Below are 19,614 nucleotides of genomic sequence, written 5' to 3'. Positions count from 1 at the left end.
AATAAAGTGGTTGAGCTTGAGGCTAAGTTAGAAATTGGCAAGTATGATGTTGTGAGGATTACAGAGACATGGCTATCGAAAAAGACAGACAGGTGGGCAAAGGGGGTGGGATAGCTCTGTTGGTAAGGAATGATATTCAGTCCCTTGCAAGGGGTGACATAGAATCAGGAGATGTAGAGTCAGTATGGATAGAACTGAGGAATTGTAAGGGTAAAAAGACCATAATGGGAGTTATCCACAGGCCTCCAAACTGTATCCTGGATATAGGGTGCAAGTTGAATCAAAAATTAAAATTGGTATGTCGCAAAGGTAATGCTACCCTATGGTGGTTATGGGAGATTTCAACATGCAGGTAGACTGGGAAAAGCAGGTTGGTACTGGACCCCAAGAAAGAGAGTTTGTGGAGTGCCTCTGAGATAGATTCTTAGAGCAGCTTGTACTGGAGCCTACCAGGGAGAAGGCAATTCTGGATTTAGTGTTGTGTAATGAACCGGATTTGATAAGGGAACTCAAGGTTAAAGAGCTATTAGGAGGTAGTGATCATAATATGATGTTTTAATCTACAATTTGAGAGGGACAAGGGAAAACCGGAAGTGTCAGTATTACAGTTGAGCAAAGGGGACTATGGAGGCATGAGGGAGGAGCTGGCCAAAGTTGACTGGAAAGAGACCCGAGCAGGGAAGACGGTGGAACAATAATGGCAAGTATTTCTGGGAATAATACAGAAGGTGCAGGATCAGTTCATTCCAAAGAGGAAGAAAGATTTTAAGGGGGAGTAAGAGGCGACCGTGGCTGACAAGGGAAGTCAAGGACAGTATAAAAATGAAAGTAAGAAGTATAACATAGCAAAGATGAGCGGGAAGCCAGAGGATTGGGTAACTTTTAAAGAGCAACAGAAGATAACTAAATGGGCAATACGGGGAGAAAAGATGAGGTACGAAGGTAAGCTAGCCAAGAATATAAGGGAGGATAGTAAAAGCTTATTTAGATATGTGAAGAGGAAAAAACTAGTTAAGACAAATGTGGGTCCGTTGAAGACAGAAGCAGGGGAATTTATTATGGAGAACAAGGAAATGGCATTACGAGTTGAACAGGTACTTTGGATCTGTCTTCACTGAGGAAGACACAATCTCCCAGATGTTCTAGTGGCCAGAGATCCTAGGGTGACTGAGGAACTGAAGGAAATTTACATTAGTCTACCTAAGTAGACTGATGGGACTGAAAGCTGATAAATCCCCAGGGCCTGATGGTCTGCATCCCAGGGTACTTATGGAAATGGCTCTAGAAATTGTGGACATATTGGTGATCATTTTTCAATGTTCTATAGATTCAGGACCAGTTCCAGTGGATTGGTGGGTAGCTAATGTTATCCCACTTTTTAAGAAAGGAGGGAGAGAAAACAGGGAATTATAGACCAGTTAGACTGACATCAGTGGTGGGGAAGATGCTGGAGTCAATTATAAAAGATGAGATTGCGGCACGTTTGGATAGCAATAACAGGATCGGTCCGAGTCAGCATGGATTTACGAAGGGGAAATCATGCGTGACTAATCTTCTGGAAGTTTTTGAGGATGTAACTCGGAATGTTTTGAGGATGTAGCTTTGGTGACCTTGATCAAACTTTGCTGGCTTTATCTTGCACTAAACGTTATTCCCTTATCGTGTATCTTTTCACTGCAACTGGCTCGATTGTAATCATGTATTGTCTTTCCGCTGACTGGAGAGCACACTAAAGCGTTGCATGGTACCTCGGGTACAGTGACAATAAACTAAACTGAACTGTGTAGGAAAAAAACTGCAGATGCTGGTTTAAATCGAAGGTAGACACAAAATGCTGGAGTAACTCAGCGGGTCAGGCAGCACCTCGGGAGAGAAGGAATGGGTGGCGATTCGGGTCGAGACCCTTCTTCAAACTGATGTCAGGGGAGGGGGCGGGACAAAGATAGACAGGAAGACTGGTGGGAGAATTGGGAAGGGAGAGGGGATAGAGAGGGAAAGCAAGGGCTATCTGAAGTTAGAGAAATCAATGTTCATACCACTGGGGTGCTGAAGTCAATTATAAAAGAAGAAACTGCGGAACATTTGGATAGCGGTAACAGGATCGTTCCGAGTCTGCATGGATTTACAAAGGGGAAATCATGCTTGACTAATCTTCTGGAATTTTTTGAGGATGTAACTCGGAAAATTGGAGAGCCAGTGGATGTAGTGTACCTGGACTTTCAGAAAGCCTTTGATAAGGTCCCACATAGGAGATTAGTGGGCAAAATTAGAGCACATGGTATTGGGGGTAGGGTGCTGACATGGATAGAAAATTGGTTGGCAGACAGGAAACAAAGAGTAGGGATTAACGGGTCCCTTTCAGAATGGCAGGCAGTGACTAGTGGGGTACCGCAAGGCTCGGTGCTGGGACCACAGCTATTTACAATATATATTAATGACTTAGATGAAGGGATTAAAAGTAACTTTAGCAAATTTGCAGATGACAAAGCTTACAGTGTGAACTGTGAGGAGGATGCTATGAGGATGCAGGGTGATTTGAACAGGTTGTGTGAGTGGGCGGATGCATGGCAGACGCAGTTTAATGTGGATAAATGTGAGGTTATCCACTTTGGTGGTAAGAATAGGAAGGCAGATTATTATCTGAATGGTGTCAAGTTAGGAAATGGGGAAGTACAAGAAGATCTGGGTGTCCTTGTTCATCAGACACTGAAAGTAAACATGCAGGCATACCAGGCAGTGAAAAAAGCTAATGGCATGTTGGCCTTCATAACAAGAGGAGTTGAGTATAGGAGCAAAGAGGTCCTTCTGCAGTTGTACAGGGCCCCCGTGAGACCACACCTGGAGTATTGTGTGCAGTTTTGGTCTCCAAATTTGAGGATGGATATTCTTGCTATTGAGGGCATGCAGCGAAGGTTTACTAGGTTAATTCCCGGAATGGCGGGACTATCATATGTTGAAAGACTGGAGCGACATTGAAGAAGGACATTCTTGCTATTGAGGGAGTGCGGCGTAGCTTCATGAGGTTAATTCCCGGGATGGTGGGACTGTCATATGTTGAAAGAATGGAGCGACTGGGCTTGTATACACTGGAATTTAGAAGGATGAAAGGGGATCTTATTGAAACATATACGATTATTAAGGGATTGGACATGCTAGAGGCAGGAAACATGTTGCCAATGTTGGGGGAGTCCAGAACCAGGGGCCACAGTTTAAGAATAAGGGGTAGGCCATTTAGAACGGAGATGAGGGGGAAAAAAATCACTCAGATAGTTGTGAATCTGTGGAATTCTCTGCCTCAGAAGGCAGTGTACGCCAATTCTCTGGATGCTTTCAAGATAGAGTTTAGATAGAGCTCTTAAAGATAGCAGAGTCAAGGGTGGCAAATGTTGTGCCTCTATTCAAGAAGGGCTGCAGGGAAAATGCTGGGAACTCTCGGCTGGTGAGCTTAACATCTGTAGTTGGAAAGTTACTTGAGAGTAATCCTGATGGAAGTATATAAAATCTTGAGGGGGTACAGATAGGGTAGTCAGAACTTTATTCCCAGGCTGGAAACATCCAACACTCGAGGGCACTAAGATGAGAGAGGCAAATTTAATGGAGATGTGTGGGGCAAGTTTTTTTTTAAACAGAATGGTGGGGGCCTGGAATGTGGTGGAGACAGACACCATAGTGGCATTTAGATAGGCACATGGATATGCAGGGAGTGGAGGGATATGGATCATACGCATGCAGATGAGATCAGTTTAACCTGGCATTGTTTTCAGCACAGATATTGTGGGCCAAAAGGCCTGTCCCAATACTGTATTTTTCCATGTTCTATATCTTACCAAGAGCCATAGATAGACACAAAAAGCTGGAGTAACTCAGCGGGTCAGACAGCATCCCTGGAGAAAAGGTGACGTTTTGGGCTGAGACCCTTCTTCAGACTGAGAGTCAAAGGAAAGACCAGGGGAAAGGTCATTCCCCTGACTCTCAGTCTGAAGAAGGGCCTCAGCCCAAAACGTCACCTTTTCCTTTTCTCTGGAGATGCAGTCTGACCCGCTGAGTTACTCTAGCTTTTTGTGTCTATCTTCGGTTTAAATCAGCATCTGCAGTTCTTTCCTACACATTTTACCAAGAGTCATAATTAGACTGAAATTCTAAAACGATGCTTTTTGTACTGATCGAAACTTACTTGGAAAAACCATATCCAGAAATTCCACCTCCTCCTGAAAGTTCCTATGTGGATATTCCTGATGTGCTGGCTTCACAAAGTTTTTACGGGAATAGAAAAAATCCTGCGTTTGAAACATTTACACAGAACGTTTCATTAAATGGGAAGCAATATAGTGCATTAAAATCAACTAACATCCTGCATACCACCTGCTTGTTTTAATATTGAAGAGATTAAAACAGTTGCATTAACTCCCTGTCACAATTAAACCCCTGATTTTTATGAACAGTCCATTTTACCAGCATACATCTATTCCAAAAATGACCCTAATCATACCACTTTGATCAGTTAACTGCCAGTATGTTGGTCAAGATTACAATAGATGCATTTTAAAAAATCTGGGAAATTAAAAATAATGCAGATGAAAATAGCAATTAGATCATTCTAAAAAACACATTGGTTCAAGAGTTTTCTGGAGGAAGAAACTCTGTAGACATTTGCATCTGGCTGTCTGGAATACAAAGATGTTGCTTTAACTACCTCCAGAATAACCCACCAAGCACTTTGTTGCATCAAGCTGCAAGTAGCCAGGGAACATTGTTTGCTTTCGACAGAACACCCCCATCAAAAAAATAATTACATTTAAGTCTCTCTTTTTTAAATATAAGCTCAGAGACAAAAAGCATTTAAAACAGGCCCTTCGGCCCAACTTGCCCACACTGACCAACATGTCCCATCTACACTAGTCCCACCTGCCTGCGTATGGGCCCATATCCTTCCAAATCTGTCCTATCCATGTATCTGTCTAAATATTTCTTAAGCGTTGCAATAGACCCTGCCTCAACTACCTCCTACGTTCTATACACCCACCACCCTTTGCGTGAAAACGTTACCCCTCAGATTCCTTCCCCCCTCACCTTAAACCTATGTCTGGTTCGATTCCCCTAATCTGGGCCAGAGACTCTGTGCGTCTATCCAATCTATTCCTCTAAATACTCTCAAGCTCTAAACTATTTTTACCTACAGATAACAACACCAGCGAAGGATTAACCTTGTTCATGTCAGCTAATCAAGCATTGTGGTCAAACACATCAGGTCAGATCCTCCAACAAATAGCACTGTTGCTAAATTTAGTGCAGAATAAATAGCCCTCAAATTTGTTTATAATTGAAGTAGGATCTCAAGAAGGGAAAATTTATACCCACCATAAAGGAAAGTAGAGAATCTTTTGAGAATGTGTCTGTGAACCAAATTCAAACAGAACCCTTATTTACAGTTGGGATTGCTCAGAGTAGAGATTTCGACAGAGTAGAGATTCCAACTACAAATTTGCTACACCCTACTACAGAGGCACTATCCTCTCGATCCTTCCTCTCCCATCCTTCACACGGAATAAAAACTATTTGTTTTTGCAAATGTACACCCTTCACCATCCCTGGAGTAAGGGTGGGAGGAGTTTGAGTGCACAAACTAGAAATAGATCTAGTGTAGATTAGTTCATAACGGAATGAAGTAGAGTTAAGTGTAAGAGTACAGGGCAGCACCGAGCAAGATTTGAAAGACAAGATTTATTCAGGGATTGGACAGCAGTGGGGACTTCAGACGATCTTTAGTCTGGTCGTTTGAGCTTTGAAGCTTGTGTATCTAGAAGAGTGAAGAGGGAATGGCCGGGGCAGGCATCCTTGACGATACTTCCAGCCTTCCTGATGCAACAAACCCTGAAGATGGACTGGATGGAAGGAAGTAACGAGCCGGTGATGGACTGGGCTGTGTTCACCACTCTCTGCAGGTTCAGGCAGTCAAGAGTAGGGTCGTTACCCATACCATACATCACATCATAACGCTTCTATAGCACATCTGTAGAAGATCACGGTGATCTTGTGAACATTCTGAATCTTTTCAGAAGTAAATAAGTTGATGTTTTCCTGATAATGGCATCAATGTAGAGATCAGGCTAGGTTGCTGATGATATGGATGACTAGGAACTTGAAGTTGCAATCATCTCTAACAGCTGGGTGTGTTTAACCCCTTGCCTCCTAGGTCAACAACCAACTTCTTCTTGGATGCGTGCCTCCCTGTACTTTTCATCTCAAACCACAATGGTCCCTTTAAGTTCGAGTTCCCTGTGTACTTGGCCACTCAGTCATGGGTGCACAGGAAGCAGAGCAGGGGACTGAGCATACAACCCTGAGCAGCACCAGTGTCGAGGTCAGGGCAGGGGAAAATGTTATGACCGGTTCTAACCAACTGAGGTTTACTGGCCAAGAAGTGCAGAAGCCAGTTGCAGATGGGTCCAGAAGTTTAGGGATCTTATTTGTTATCGTAGCTCGAATAGCATCCTGATAGAGATATTCGTAGTTACAGGGTGATCCAGGCCTGAATATATTGAAGAGAAGCATGCACTCCATAGGTCTATTTTTCCTTCGCTGCAGATTGTAGTGGGTCTAGTTAGTCTGGAAGGCTGGTGCAGATATGGGCCATTACCAGCCTTTCACAGCGCTTCATTATGGCCGATGTTACAGCTACTGGTCGAATGGTTCTTTATTGTTACATGTATTAAGCCTCCACCTTGACTTGGAAGCCCCCCCCCCAAAGCGCCCTGACAGCCTGTGGCGATCAAACTTGGCCTTCTTGTACAGTGCGGGATCATTATTTTTAAAAACCTTGGATCTGGGCTTTAGCAGAGAGTAAATCTCCCTGTTCACCCAAGGCTAAGATAAACCCTAGACAATAGATGCAGGAGTAGGCCATTCGTCCCTTCGAGCCAGTATCGCCATTCAATGTGATCATGGCTGATCATCAACAATCAGTACCCCGTCCCTGCCTTCTCTCCATACCCCCTGACTCCGCTATCATTAAGAGCTCTATCTAACTCTCTCTTGAAAGCATCCAGAGAATCAGCCTCCACTGCCTTCTGTGGCATAGAGAATTCCACAGATTCACAACTCTCTGGGTGAAAATGTATTTCCTCATCTCCGTTCAAAATGGCCTACCCCTTATTCGTAAACTGTGGCCCCTGGTTCTGGACTCCCCCCATCGGGAACATATTTCCTGCCTCTAGCATGTCCAATCCCTTAATAATCTTATTTGTTTCAATAAGATCCTCTGTCATCCTTCTAAATTCTTTCAACATATGATTGTCCCGCCATCCCGGGAATTAACCTGGTGAGCCTACGCTGCACTCCCTCAATAGCAAGAATGTCCTTCCTCAAATCTGGAGACCAAAACTGCACACAAATCTTTGTCGTTAATGCATTTCTTGACGAAACAGACTATAACTGATGTAGACACAAAAAGCTGGAGTAACTCAGCAGGTCAGACAGCATCTCTGGAGTAAAGGAATAGGTGACGTTTCAGGTCGATACCCTTCTTCAGATAGATGACTGATGTATACTCATTCAATGGTACTTTATTGTCACATGAACCGAGATTAAGATGCCCATCCCTTCTCTCCAGAGATGCTGCATATCCCACTGAGTTACTCCAGCTTTTTTGTGTCTATCTTTAAGTGAAATTCATTTCTGTATACAGTTCAGTACAAGTATCATAACACATAAGCACTTAGATACATCTTAGATAAGTATCTCAGATACAGTACAAGTATATAGCAGTAGTACACTGAGACAGTTTAGAGTCGCCATTATGAGCCATTTTCAAGTCCCAGTTTGTAAGTGCAGGGATCTTAACTTGACCATGAAGGTCCGTTGTCCTGGCGGCGTTGCAGGGTCGGCCTGGCCAAGCGTAGCTGTTGGTGTCCTCCGCTGCTGCTCCGCCGAGTCCGCTCCAAGCGCTCGGCCTCATGGAGAGGCATAAAGTGGTGCTGAATATGTTCCAATCCACTGACTCAAGGCAGTCCTGAAGTAGACACTCGGCCTCCTTGGACCACTGCTTTCATTGCTATCTCATCAGCCTATAAGGCGGCAGGAGCAACACCAACAGATGATCAGACTGGCCAAAATGAGTGAGGGGTGGGTATGTGTGCTTGACAGTGGTGGAGCAGTGGTCAAGAGTGTTAGTTAATACCCCATGGGGTGGGAGAGAAACTGATGGTCTGTGGAGTAGGCTCCTGAAAATAGCTTCATTGAAGTCACCAGCAATGATGAACAGGGCATTCAGGTGTGCTGAATATATAATTCCTCCAGTGCTCTTTGGCGTCGGCTTGGTATGACGATTGCAGACGTTAATTCCCTCAGTAGATAAAGACAGCATTTTATTTCATTGTGTTCAGTTTTGGCTGCCCTGCTATAGGAAAGATGTTAAGCTGGAACGGGTACAGAGACTTACGAGGGCCTGAGCTACAGGGAGTGGTTGAGCAAGCTTGAACTTATTCCTTGGAGCGCAGAAGAATGAGGGGTGATATTATAGAGGTGTATAAGATCATGAGAGGAATAGAGAGGGTAAATACAGTCTTTTCGCCAGAATAGGGGAACCCAAAGGATGTTTTCCAGAAAGAGTTAGATTTAGCTCTTAGGGCTAAAGGAATTAAGGGATATGGGGAAAAAATAGCAACGGGGTACTGATGTTAGATGATCTAAAGTGATCATATTGGGGTTAGGGTTGGGGTTAGCTGGCTCGAATGGCCTACTCCTGCACCTATTTTTCTATGATGTAGGTTTAAGGTGGGGAGGGGGGGGGGGGAAGGAGAGAGATTTATTAGCAATCCAAAGGCAACTTTTTTTTTACAGAAAGGGTAGATATGTGGAACGAGCTGCCAGAGGAGGTAATTGAGGCAGTTACAAAAAACATGTGGACACGTACTTGATGGGATATGGAGAAGGATATGGGGCAAACACAAGCTGGTGGGACTAGTGTAGGTGGCGCATGTTGGTTGGCGTGGGCAAGTTGGGCCGAAGGGCCATTTTCCACACTGTATGATGCTATGACTATAGGGATTCCAGGTCATTCATGTCAGGTGCACTGAGGTACAGTGAAAAGCCTCTGTTGCATGCTATCCAGTTAAGAACTCAACGTAGCATGAAAATGTCATCCGAGAAGGCAATTCTCAACATGAAACATTAGTAATATTTCATATAGACTAATTTTAAAACAAAATAAAAAACTAATTGATGTTCACGTCATTTTTCAACAGCCTGACCGCGGGAGAAGACGGCCTTCCATCACAGTGAGGAGGTGACTGGAGGAGACTCACTGTGATGGATGTTTCTTTTTTTTGTTTTGTGTTGGTTTGTGATTGTGTGTGAAATTGCTTATTTTTATTGCTCTTATTGTTGGACTGTGGGTGACGAAATCTCGTCCAAACTTGTCTTTTTTTTGGATGACAATAAAGGTTGTTCTGATTCCGATTCTTCTGCACATTCAGATCAAGCCCCTTCCCTAATTTGTACTACTGCACAGTTACCTGTAAACGTTACCTTAGCAGCACGATTCATTTGCTAATTAAATCTATTGTTAAAGCTAGCATGGATACAAAGCCTGCAAACAAAGTTAGAAGTTACCTGAATGGAATCAAAGCCGCAGTACTCACGAGCAAGGTCCAACAGGGGCTCCAGTGCTTGCAGTAAGAGGGTGGTACCACATGTCTTCAAAATGAAACGTCTCTTGGAGACAAACATGCTACTCTCACTGAAAAACAACATGGACTTTATGTCACTTTCACAACGCTCATCACAATTCTTTAAAAGTGCTGCATAAAAAATGGATCCACAATTTCTACTGGAGTTCGCGATGTACAGATGCTCCCCGGCTTACGATATTTCGACTTTGCGATGGTGCAAACGGCAGCGAGCCACCGTTCGCTTCCGGCCACGTGATCATGTGTATTACAATGCATCTCGACGTACGATATTTTCGGTTTCCGATGGGTTTCTCGGAAAGATACCTCATGGTAAGTTGAGGAGCACCTATATATACAGTTTTAATTGATTACAAGATACAGCATGTAAACAGGGCATTCAGCCCACCAACTGTATGGCGACCATCCTGTGGACAAACACATGTTCACACTAGTTCTATGTTATCCCACTTCCGCATACACTACCCCCACACACCGGGGAAATTTAGAGACCAATTAACTTACAAACCCGCACACTTAGTTTTTGTTTCACTGGAGTTTAGAAGGATGAGAGGGGATCTTATAGTCGTATAAAATTATAAAAGGACTGGACAAGCTAGATGCAGGAAAAATGTTCCCAATGTTGGGGGAGCAGAACCAGGGGCCACAGTCTGAGAGTAATGGGGAGGCCATTTAAAACTGAGGAGAACCTTTTTCACCCAGAGAGTTGTGAATTTGTGGAATTCTCTGCCACAGAAGGCAGTGGAGGCCAATTCACTGGATGAATTTAAAAGAGAGTTAGTTAGAGCTCGAGGGGCTAGTGGAATCAAGGGATATGGGGAGAAGGCAGGCACGGGTTACTGATTGTGGATGATCAGCCATGATCACAATGAATGGCGGTGCTGGCTCGAAGGGCCTAATGGCCTCCTCCTGCACCTATTTTCTATGTTTAGAGATACAGCGTGGAAACAGGCACTTCCAAACTGCCAAAACATGCCACCCACACTCACATATAAACTAGTTCTATCCTGCATGCCAGGAACAATTTACACAAGCCAATTAATCTACAAACCTGCACATCTATGGGATGTGGGAGGAAGCCGGAGCACCCCACCCTCTGGGTTGTGTGGTCACAGGGAGAACATGCAAACTCCACACAGATAGCACCAGAGGGCAGGATTGAAGCCGGGTCTTCGGTGCTGAGAGGCAACAGCTCTGCCAGCTGTGTCACTGTCCTGCTGGGTTTTTGTGATGGGCATTGATATTACATATTACACGAAGGAAAGACACACAACCGGCCAAGACCGGCCGGCGGCACGGTAGCGCAGCGGTAGAGTTGCTGCTTTACAGCGAATGCAGCGCCGGAGACTCAGGTTCGATCCTGACTACGGGTGCTGCACTGTAAGGAGTTTGTACGTTCTCCCCGTGACCTGCGTGGGTTTTCTCCGAGATCTTCGGTTTCCTCCCACACTCCAAAGACGTACAGGTATGTAGGTTAATTGGCTGGGTAAAGGTAAAAATTGTCCCTAGTGGGTGTAGGATAGTGGGCGGCACGGACTTGGTGGGCCGAAAAGGCCTGTTTCCGGCTGTATATATATGATAAAAGGCACCCTCCTGAGTCAAAACATCAATTATACATCGATCAGCCAAAACATTAAGACCACTGACAGGCGAAGTGAATAACATTGATTATCTTGTTACAATGGCACCTGTCAAGGGGTGGGATATATTAGGCAGCAAGTGAACAGTGAGTTCTTGAAGTTGATGTGTTGGATGCAGGAGAAATGGGCAGGAGTAAAGACCTGAGTAAAGACTGAGGGGGGATCTTATTGAAACATATAAAATTCTTAAGGGGTTGGAGAGGCTAGATGCGGGAAGATTGTTCCCGATGTTGGGGAAGTCCAGAACCAGGGGTCACAGCTTAAGGATAAGGGGGAAGTCTTTTAGGACCGAGATAAGAAAACATTTCTTCACACAGAGAGTGGTGAGTCTGTGGAATTCTAAGCCACAGAAGGTAGTTGAGGCCAATTCATTGGCTATATTTAAGAGGGAGTTAGATGTGGTCCTTGTGGCTAAAGGGATCAGGGGAAATGGAGAGAAGGCAGGTACAGGTTACTGAGCTGGATGATCAGCCATGATCATATTGAATGGCGGTGCAGGCTCGAAGGCCTACTCCTGCACCTATTTTCTATGTTTCTATGTTTGACAAGGGCCAAATTGTTATGGCCAGACGACTGGGTCAGAGCATCTCTGAAACGGCAAGGCTTGTGGGGTGCTCGTCAGCAGTGGTGAGTACCTACCGACAGTGGTCCGAGGAGGGACAAACCACAAACCAACGACAGGGTGTTGGGCGCCCAAGGCTCATCGATGCGCGAGGGTAACGAAGGCTATCCCGTCTGGTCCGAACTGACAGAAGGTCGACTGTGGCACAAGTCACAGAAAATTTTAATGGTGGTCACGAGAGGAATGTGTCACAATACACAGTGCATCTCACCCTGCTGCCTATGGGGCTGCACACGGAGGACCAACAGCATATTAGACAGGTGGGCATAATGTTTTGGCTCATCAGGTTATAATGTTTTGGCTGATTGGTGTTAAGTCAAGTCAAGTCAATTTTATTTGTAAAGCACATTTAAAAACAACCCACGTTGACCAAAGTGCTATACATCAGTTCAGGTACTAAGAACGAACATACAATGGCACACAAACATAACAGCACATACATAAACAGTTCACAGCGCCCCCTCAGAGGGCCTCAAACGCTCGGGAGTAGAAATAGGTTTTGAGCCTGGACTTAAAGGAGTCGATGGAGGGGGCAGTTCTGATGGGGAGACGGATGCTGTTCCACAGTCTAGGAGCTGCAACCGCAAAAGCGCGGTCACCCCTGAGCTTAAGCCTAGACCGCGGGATAGTCAGTAGCCCCAAGTCGGCCGACCTGAGGGACCTGGAGATAGAGTGGTGGGTTAGAAGATTTTTGATATGGGGGGGGGGGGGAGAAGGCCGAGGGGGAGCATGTACAGAGAGAAGAGAATGTGGCCTAGGATGGAGCCTTGTGGACCATTTGCTGTCTCACTTGCAGACCAGTGAGACAGCTAGGTCACGGGTGGGAGGGGAAATATTCATTCTAATGTTCTCAACTTTGCTAGTGAAAAATGTAGAGAATTCTTCGCACTTAGCAGGGGACCCAACTAAGCTGGTACTGGGGGCGGGACATATGACAGAGGTAATAGTGCTAAATAGGACCTTGGAATTTTGAGTTTTTGGAAATAAGGTCGGAGAAGTATTGTGCTCTCGCAGACTTTACTGCTTCCTGGTATTTGAGACCATGTGTATAACCCCATGATAAACTAGAGAACACTGATAAATTATATTGCATCCATTCGGGCACTGCTACACTGTCCTGACCAACAGCAGACTCCCCTGCCTCTGACAACAAGCAACAGGAAGCCTCCAACAAATCTGATGCTGGAAAGGTATGTTTCAAACAAATTATATTGACTCTGAATATTGACTTCTCCACCTTCAAGTAACCCTTGCTTTCCCTCTCCCCCCACCCTAATTCTCTGACCAGTCTGACCGTCCTCATGATTACATTTTATCTTTGTATGCCCCGTTGTCATCTTCCCCAGGCCAACAATTCTATATTTTCCCTGAACTGCATTCCCATTGTTCTCGTTTTCCCACCTTACTCTTCCATACCCGTGTCCCCCTCTCCCCTGAACCTCAGTCTGAAGAAGGGTCTCGACCTGAAACGTCACCCATTCCTTCTATTCAGAGATGCTGCCTGTCCCGCTGAGTTACTCCAGCACTCTGTGTCTATCTTCGGTGTAAACCAGCATCTGCGGTTCTCTCCTACAAATCACTCCACATTACCGGCTAACATAAAACAATTCATGAGCAGGTAATGATAGATTATGGAAATGTTCCGCATGGACAAGGAACCTTGCCCTGAAGCTCAATTTCTAACCCAACTGCTCGACCAGTAAACAAAGCTGTCAAACCAGGTTCTACTCAACCGGCTCCGCAGTAAATTATTTTAATTGGTCTTGACTGCACAGTTAATTGTGCATTTGAATTCAAGATCTGAGGATCTATTTTTGAGTGTAAAAATGAGAAAAATAACTTGTTGGATGTGTTAACTTCCACGGGATGAGAACAACTCTGGTTTGGGTGAACAACTGGAGGCCTTTAACATGGATTATCAGCCACCAACTAGTAATACTGCCCTCAACGAGGCAGTCAGAGAATATTCCCTGGATGACCTAAAGGATCGTGAAGTAAGGGCGGCACGGTGGCGGAGCTAGATTTATTGCCTCACAGCGTCAGACCTCGGGTGCAGTCGGTGTGGAGTTTGCACGTTCTCCCTGTGAAGGGGTTGGTTTCCACCAGGTGCTCTGATTTCCTCCCATATCCCAAAAACGTGTGGGTTAATTGGCCTTTGTAAATAGCCCCTAGTGTTTGGCAAGTGGATGCGAAAGTGGGATAACATGGAACTAGTGTGAACAGGTGTTTGATGTTTGATGTGGACTCAGCAGATTGAAGATTCCGTGCTGTATCTCTTAAACTAAACACTAATTCAAAAAAGGCAAACCACATGGCAGAGGCTAGGCTACCTATACCAACGGGGGGACGGGGACGAACAAAGGAGGACCCGCGTGGGGGGGGCTGCCACCAGGGGAGGGGAGGAACGGGGACAAAGGAGGTGCCTTGGGATGCTTTGCACGTGCCCTTTATGTGTGGACTTGTTTTGCATCCTTGCACCGAGGTACAGTGAAAAGCTCTGTGTTGCATCCGAGCCAACCAGATCAGATAAACCATACATAGATACAATCAGACTCTATGACTTATCACTTGACAACAAAGTATTAGTCAATTAATTTATTCAACACAAGCGTGAACCTGACTGGTTACAAAATGCCCAGGGGGCAAGTAATGGGGGAAATAGGGCCGACAATGAAAGGGCACGAGTGAAGGTTGGCACAAGTGTAAAAGGGAACGTAAAAGTGCTCAATGGGCTTTTGAACAGGAAAAGGGTTGTATCGATTCAGGGGTGGTGTCTAACAACGGGACAACCAAAAATGTTACACCCTTGTTCAAAAAAGGTGAACGGACAGAGTCTTTTACTACCCAGCAGAGGGGAATCAAGAACCGGAGGTCGTGGGTGAGAGGGAGTTAAGTGAGAGAATTTAAGATGGAGAATTAATAGGAGCCCGATGGGGCAAGTTTTTTTTTACAAAGATGGTGGGGGTTGTATGGAATGAGCTGCCAAAGGAGATAGTTGAGGCAAGTACCATAACAGTATTTAAAAGGCACATGGACAAGTATATGGATAAAAGAGAGATCTGGGCCAAATGGGACTAGCTCGGATGGGTCAGCATGAACACGTAAGGCCGACGGGCCCGATTCTGTGCTGTATGACTATGAACAAAACAGTAATTACAGACCAGGTAGTTTAACCAAGGGGTTAATAGGCAGGGACAGTAGACAGGGACAGCATTGCACTGACTTGAACAATTATTCACTTAAAAGAAATTCAGTATGGTGTACAGAGAGCTCCAAAAGGCATTTGGTAAAGTGCTATAAAATAATGGTTATCTAGTGTGGCAGCATAGACAGAAAAATTGTAACAGTAAATAGCAGTGAAAAGTTGTGTTTTGGACAAGGGAGAACTGTACGGTGAAAGTTCCCTTGGTTTCTTCTTTGAACTATAAATTAATAACTCTGATCTGGGTGCATTGGACACTATTTCCAAATTAGCAGGTAACTCAAAATTTGGTAAGTGAATTGCGAGTTTATAGGTTTGAGATATAGACAGGTACATGGAACGCATTCTGTATTTTCCCCTTTGTTCTACCTATTTATTGTTTCCAAGATGTTAGAAATCCAAAGTGTCAAATGTCAACGTGCTCCCGGTGGTGATGGGAGGCTTATGCACTCACCTATGCTCCTCCGATGTTGAGAAAAGCTAGGCAGACACGTCATTGGGATTATCAAGTGGGCACCTACGTCCATCGACGTTTCGCTGATTGGACCCACGACGTCTCCAGTAGGCTCAGCAGTGCATTCTGGCGTCCCAGAACCACCTGCCTAGCCGGCTTATTTGGGAGACCAGATGGGGTCTTTCCTCTTCAGCCAGAGCCACTGGCTACTCCGCTCTGCCACCCGTGATGTTTCCTTGATAGCCTTATACTTAGTTTGAACTGATTGTATCTATGTATGGAATATCTGATCTGGTTGGATAGCATGCAACAGTTTTTCACTGTACCTTATGACGATAATAAACCTAAGTGTTAGAAGAACTCAGTGAGTCAAGCAGGTTTTGTGGAGGCAGAGGTATAGTTGCCATTGCGGGTTGAGACTTCATTGGGTAAAGTCTGTAGTCACTTTTTTGCTCAGGTTTATTTTCACCCATATGTTTAGACCGTAATGTTGTATCCTTATTGTTTTGATGTGTTTATGTTTTATTCTTAATTGTTAACTGTATGTTTGTGTTGTCATGTGTGAGCGGAGCACCAAGGCACATACCTTGTATTTGCACATTCTTGGCCAATAAACTTATTCATTCATTCATTCATGCATAAGTGATAGGAACAGAAATAGGCCATTCGGCCCATCAATACACCATTCAATCATGGCTGATCTATCTCTCCCTCCCAACCCCATTCTATTGCCTTCTCACCATAGCCTGACACCCATACTTATCAAGAATCTATCTATCTCTGCCTTAAAAATACCCACTGACCTGGCCTCCACAGCCTTCGGCGGCAATGAATTCCAATCTGCGGCAATGAGTTCTGATGCAAAATGTTGACTACCCTTGGCCTCTACAGATGCTACCTGACCCAAATCAAAAAGAGTAGACAGAATATATTTCCATGTAAGGGATCAAGAACCAGAAGACATAGATTGAACATGGGCTAAAAAAAAAGTGTGAAAATATATACATATTTAAACATAGCAAATGGTTGGAGACTGGATAGCAAAACCAAGGACAGTAGTAAAGGTAGTTTTATAACGTTCAAAGGAGATTTGGATAAGTAGCTGAAGGAAAAGTATTTGTACAGCGTTCAGGAGGCAGTTAGGGGAATGGAGCTAGCTTGAAAACCCTAGTGAGCAAGGGATCGATCAAACTGAATGACCTTGCCGAAAACATTTTTGAAAAATACTAAATACGTTGAATTCCACTGGGAAAACAATTAAGCTCATAAATCAAAAGATTTAAATGCATGAAAGCAGGGGAGATTGCATCAACATCACAGTCCCTGCATTGTTGCATGTCGAAAAACTTTATTTAAAAAAAACGTTCAGTCACATGCCTACAATACCTATTGTGACAGATACAAGAATTACAAATGGCAACCAACATTATAACAAGTTTAAACTTGTTTAAAAAATACGCCGTATTTGGAAATACTGCACTAAATACCAAAATGACACTAAATTCCGAACATGTCAGATTCTCCTCTTGGACATTTTCAGATTTCACCATATTTTTAGTTTTTGACTACATCTCCAAGTTGTAGTAATCAAGTTATTAAGAATTGTGATGTAATGCTGGACAAAACCCTTTCCCCCGCATTGTAAATGACATGTGCTAGAGGATATAACTTGAAGGTAAGAGGGGCAAAGTCTAAAGATGTGCAGAGCAATGTTTTTTATTTCTGACAGAGGGTGGTGGGTGCCTGGAACACGCTGCCAGGTGTGGTGGTGAAGCAAATACGATAGGGGCATTTAAGAGACTTTTAGATAGGCACATGGTTATGCAGGCAATGGAGGGGCTCAGATCTCATGCAGGCAGAAGAGATTAGTTGACATCATGTTCGGCACAGAAATTGTGGGCAGAAGGGCCTGTTCCTGTGCTCTACTGTTCTATGCATAGCTGTTACAAATAGGGCAAAGTGATTTACAGAATTCATATGGCTCTATTGAAACTGGAGCACCCCTGAGGAGACTTGCATGTTCGCAGGGAGAACGTGCAAATCCTACACAGACAGTACCTGAAGTCAGGATTGAATCTGGGTCTCTGGCGCTGTGAGGTTGCAGCACTACCAGCTGGCAAATGTGGTCTCCTATTCCTCGAATGCTCTGCCTGAAAGAGTGGTGGAAGCAGTCACTAGCACCATGTATGAGGAGTTTAGGCAAGCACCTCGTCAAGTGTTGGAAGGTGAGATCAACACGGATGGGTTTGCAGTGGTTGCTGGGGACGCGGCGAGCCAAACGGCCTATTTCCGTGCTGTAGGACTCCAGTGTCGCCAACTCTGGCTCAGCCACCGTTTCATTGTATGGTGAACAAGCTCAGGCTGTTGACCTGCTCATGTTTATGTGCTTTTAGACAATAGGTGCAGGAGGAGGCCATTCGGCCCTTCAAGCCAGCACCACCATTCAATGTGATCATGGCTGATCATTCTCAATCAGTACCCCGTTCCTGCCTTCTCCCCACACCCCCCCGACTCCGCTATCCTTAAGAGCTCTATCTAGCTCTTTCTTGAATGCATTCAGAGAATTGGCCTCCACTGCCTTCTGAGGCAGAGAATTCCAGATTCACAACTCTCTGACTGAAAAAGTTTTTCCTCATCTCCGTTCTAAATGGCCTACCCCTTATTCTTAAACTGTGGCCCCTTGTTCTGGACTCCCCCAACATTGGGAACATGTTTCCTGCCTCTAACGTGTCCAATCCCTTAATAATCTTATACGTTTGGTAACATCCCAATACGTTTCCCTTATACGTTTCCTCTCACATCCCAAAGGCGTATGGGTTTGTAGCTTAGTTAGCCTCCATAATATTGCCCGCAGCATGTAGGGAGCAGAAGAGAAAGTGAGATATCAGAACTAGTAACGTCGAAAGGGTGATCAATGGTCAGTGTGGACAACGTGTGCCGAAGGGGCCTGTTTCCATGCTGTATCTCTAAAATAAACAGTCATCTGGTACCTCACTTGTAGCCAATGAAGGTGTATAAACCTCAGAATGCCAGTAATCTTTTCTTCTGCTTACCACAGCAGCCTGGGATTAATCTCACCCAGCCGTGGGAACCTCATCCTTTATAATTGACTAAAATCTTACCAACCATCGAAGTCAGGCTAACCGCCTGCATCAGTCTAACCCTAACCGTCAGGTTTCCGCTCCATTCTTGTACAGTGGGGCGATATTCACAATTTTCCTATCTTCAGGAACGACTCCTAACTAGTGATTCTTGAAATATCACAACTAATGCCTCCACAATCTCTGAGGCCAGAACCCTGGGGTGCAGTCCATCCGGTCCAGGTGACTTATCCACCCTCAGACCTTTCAGTTTTCCTAGCACCTTCTCCTTAGTGATCGTCACTCCACTAACTTCCACCCCCTGACTCTCTAGGATTGCAGGCACACTGCTGGGGTCTTCCACTGTGAAGACTGATGCAAAAAGGTTATTCAATTCCTCTGCTATTTCTTGGTTTCCCGTTATCACTTCCCTTGCTTCATTCATTCCCCAGCAGCCCAATGTCCACTCCTGCCTCTTTTTTACTCTTTATATATCCGTAGAAACTCGCTACCCCTTTTTTTTTAGATTTAGAGATACAGCGCAGAAACAGGCCCTTCGGCTCACCGGGTCCGCGCCGCCCAGCCATCCCCGCACACTAACACTATCCTACACCCACTAGGGACAATTTTTTAAAACATTTGCCCAGCCAATTAACCTACATACCTGTACGTCTTTGGAGTGTGGGAGGAAACCGAAGATCTCGGAGAAAACCCACGCAGGTCACGGGGAGAACGTACAAACGGCGCCTGTAGTCAGGATCGAACCTGAGTCTCCGGCGCTGCATTCGCTGTAAGGCCACCGTGCCGCACATCCTCTTTTATATTATGGGCTAGCTTACATTCGGACTTCATCTTTTCTCTCCGTATTGTTCCTTTAGTTACCCTTTGTTGTTCTCTAAATAAATCCCAATCCTCTGGCTTCCCACTAAT

General features: G+C 44.8%; 1 protein-coding gene across 9 annotated transcripts in view; it reads right to left on the bottom strand.

Annotated features, from left to right (window-relative positions):
• The window catches only part of amd1 (adenosylmethionine decarboxylase 1), a 70,756-nt gene that overhangs the window by 12,762 nt on the left and 38,380 nt on the right, over window positions 1-19,614 (bottom strand). For 6 of the 9 annotated variants that reach the window (XM_078399905.1, XM_078399907.1, XM_078399899.1 and 3 more), the window contains 2 exons: window positions 9,610-9,736; window positions 4,175-4,277 (listed from right to left, as the gene is read on the bottom strand). In XM_078399905.1, the coding sequence (XP_078256031.1) occupies window positions 4,175-4,277; window positions 9,610-9,736 (230 nt within the window). Of the gene's footprint in view, window positions 1-4,174; window positions 4,278-9,609; window positions 9,737-11,965; window positions 12,087-19,614 lie in introns of all 9 variants that reach the window. The other 3 variants (XM_078399902.1, XM_078399901.1, XM_078399900.1) reach the window with 1 other exon arrangement.

The sequence above is a fragment of the Rhinoraja longicauda genome, chromosome 5 (genome assembly GCF_053455715.1).
Source record: "Rhinoraja longicauda isolate Sanriku21f chromosome 5, sRhiLon1.1, whole genome shotgun sequence".
In the NCBI taxonomy this organism is placed as follows: Eukaryota; Metazoa; Chordata; class Chondrichthyes; order Rajiformes; family Arhynchobatidae; genus Rhinoraja; species Rhinoraja longicauda.
The sequence above is the reverse complement of the archived record's forward strand: the minus strand, read 5'-3'. Positions and strand labels throughout refer to the sequence as shown.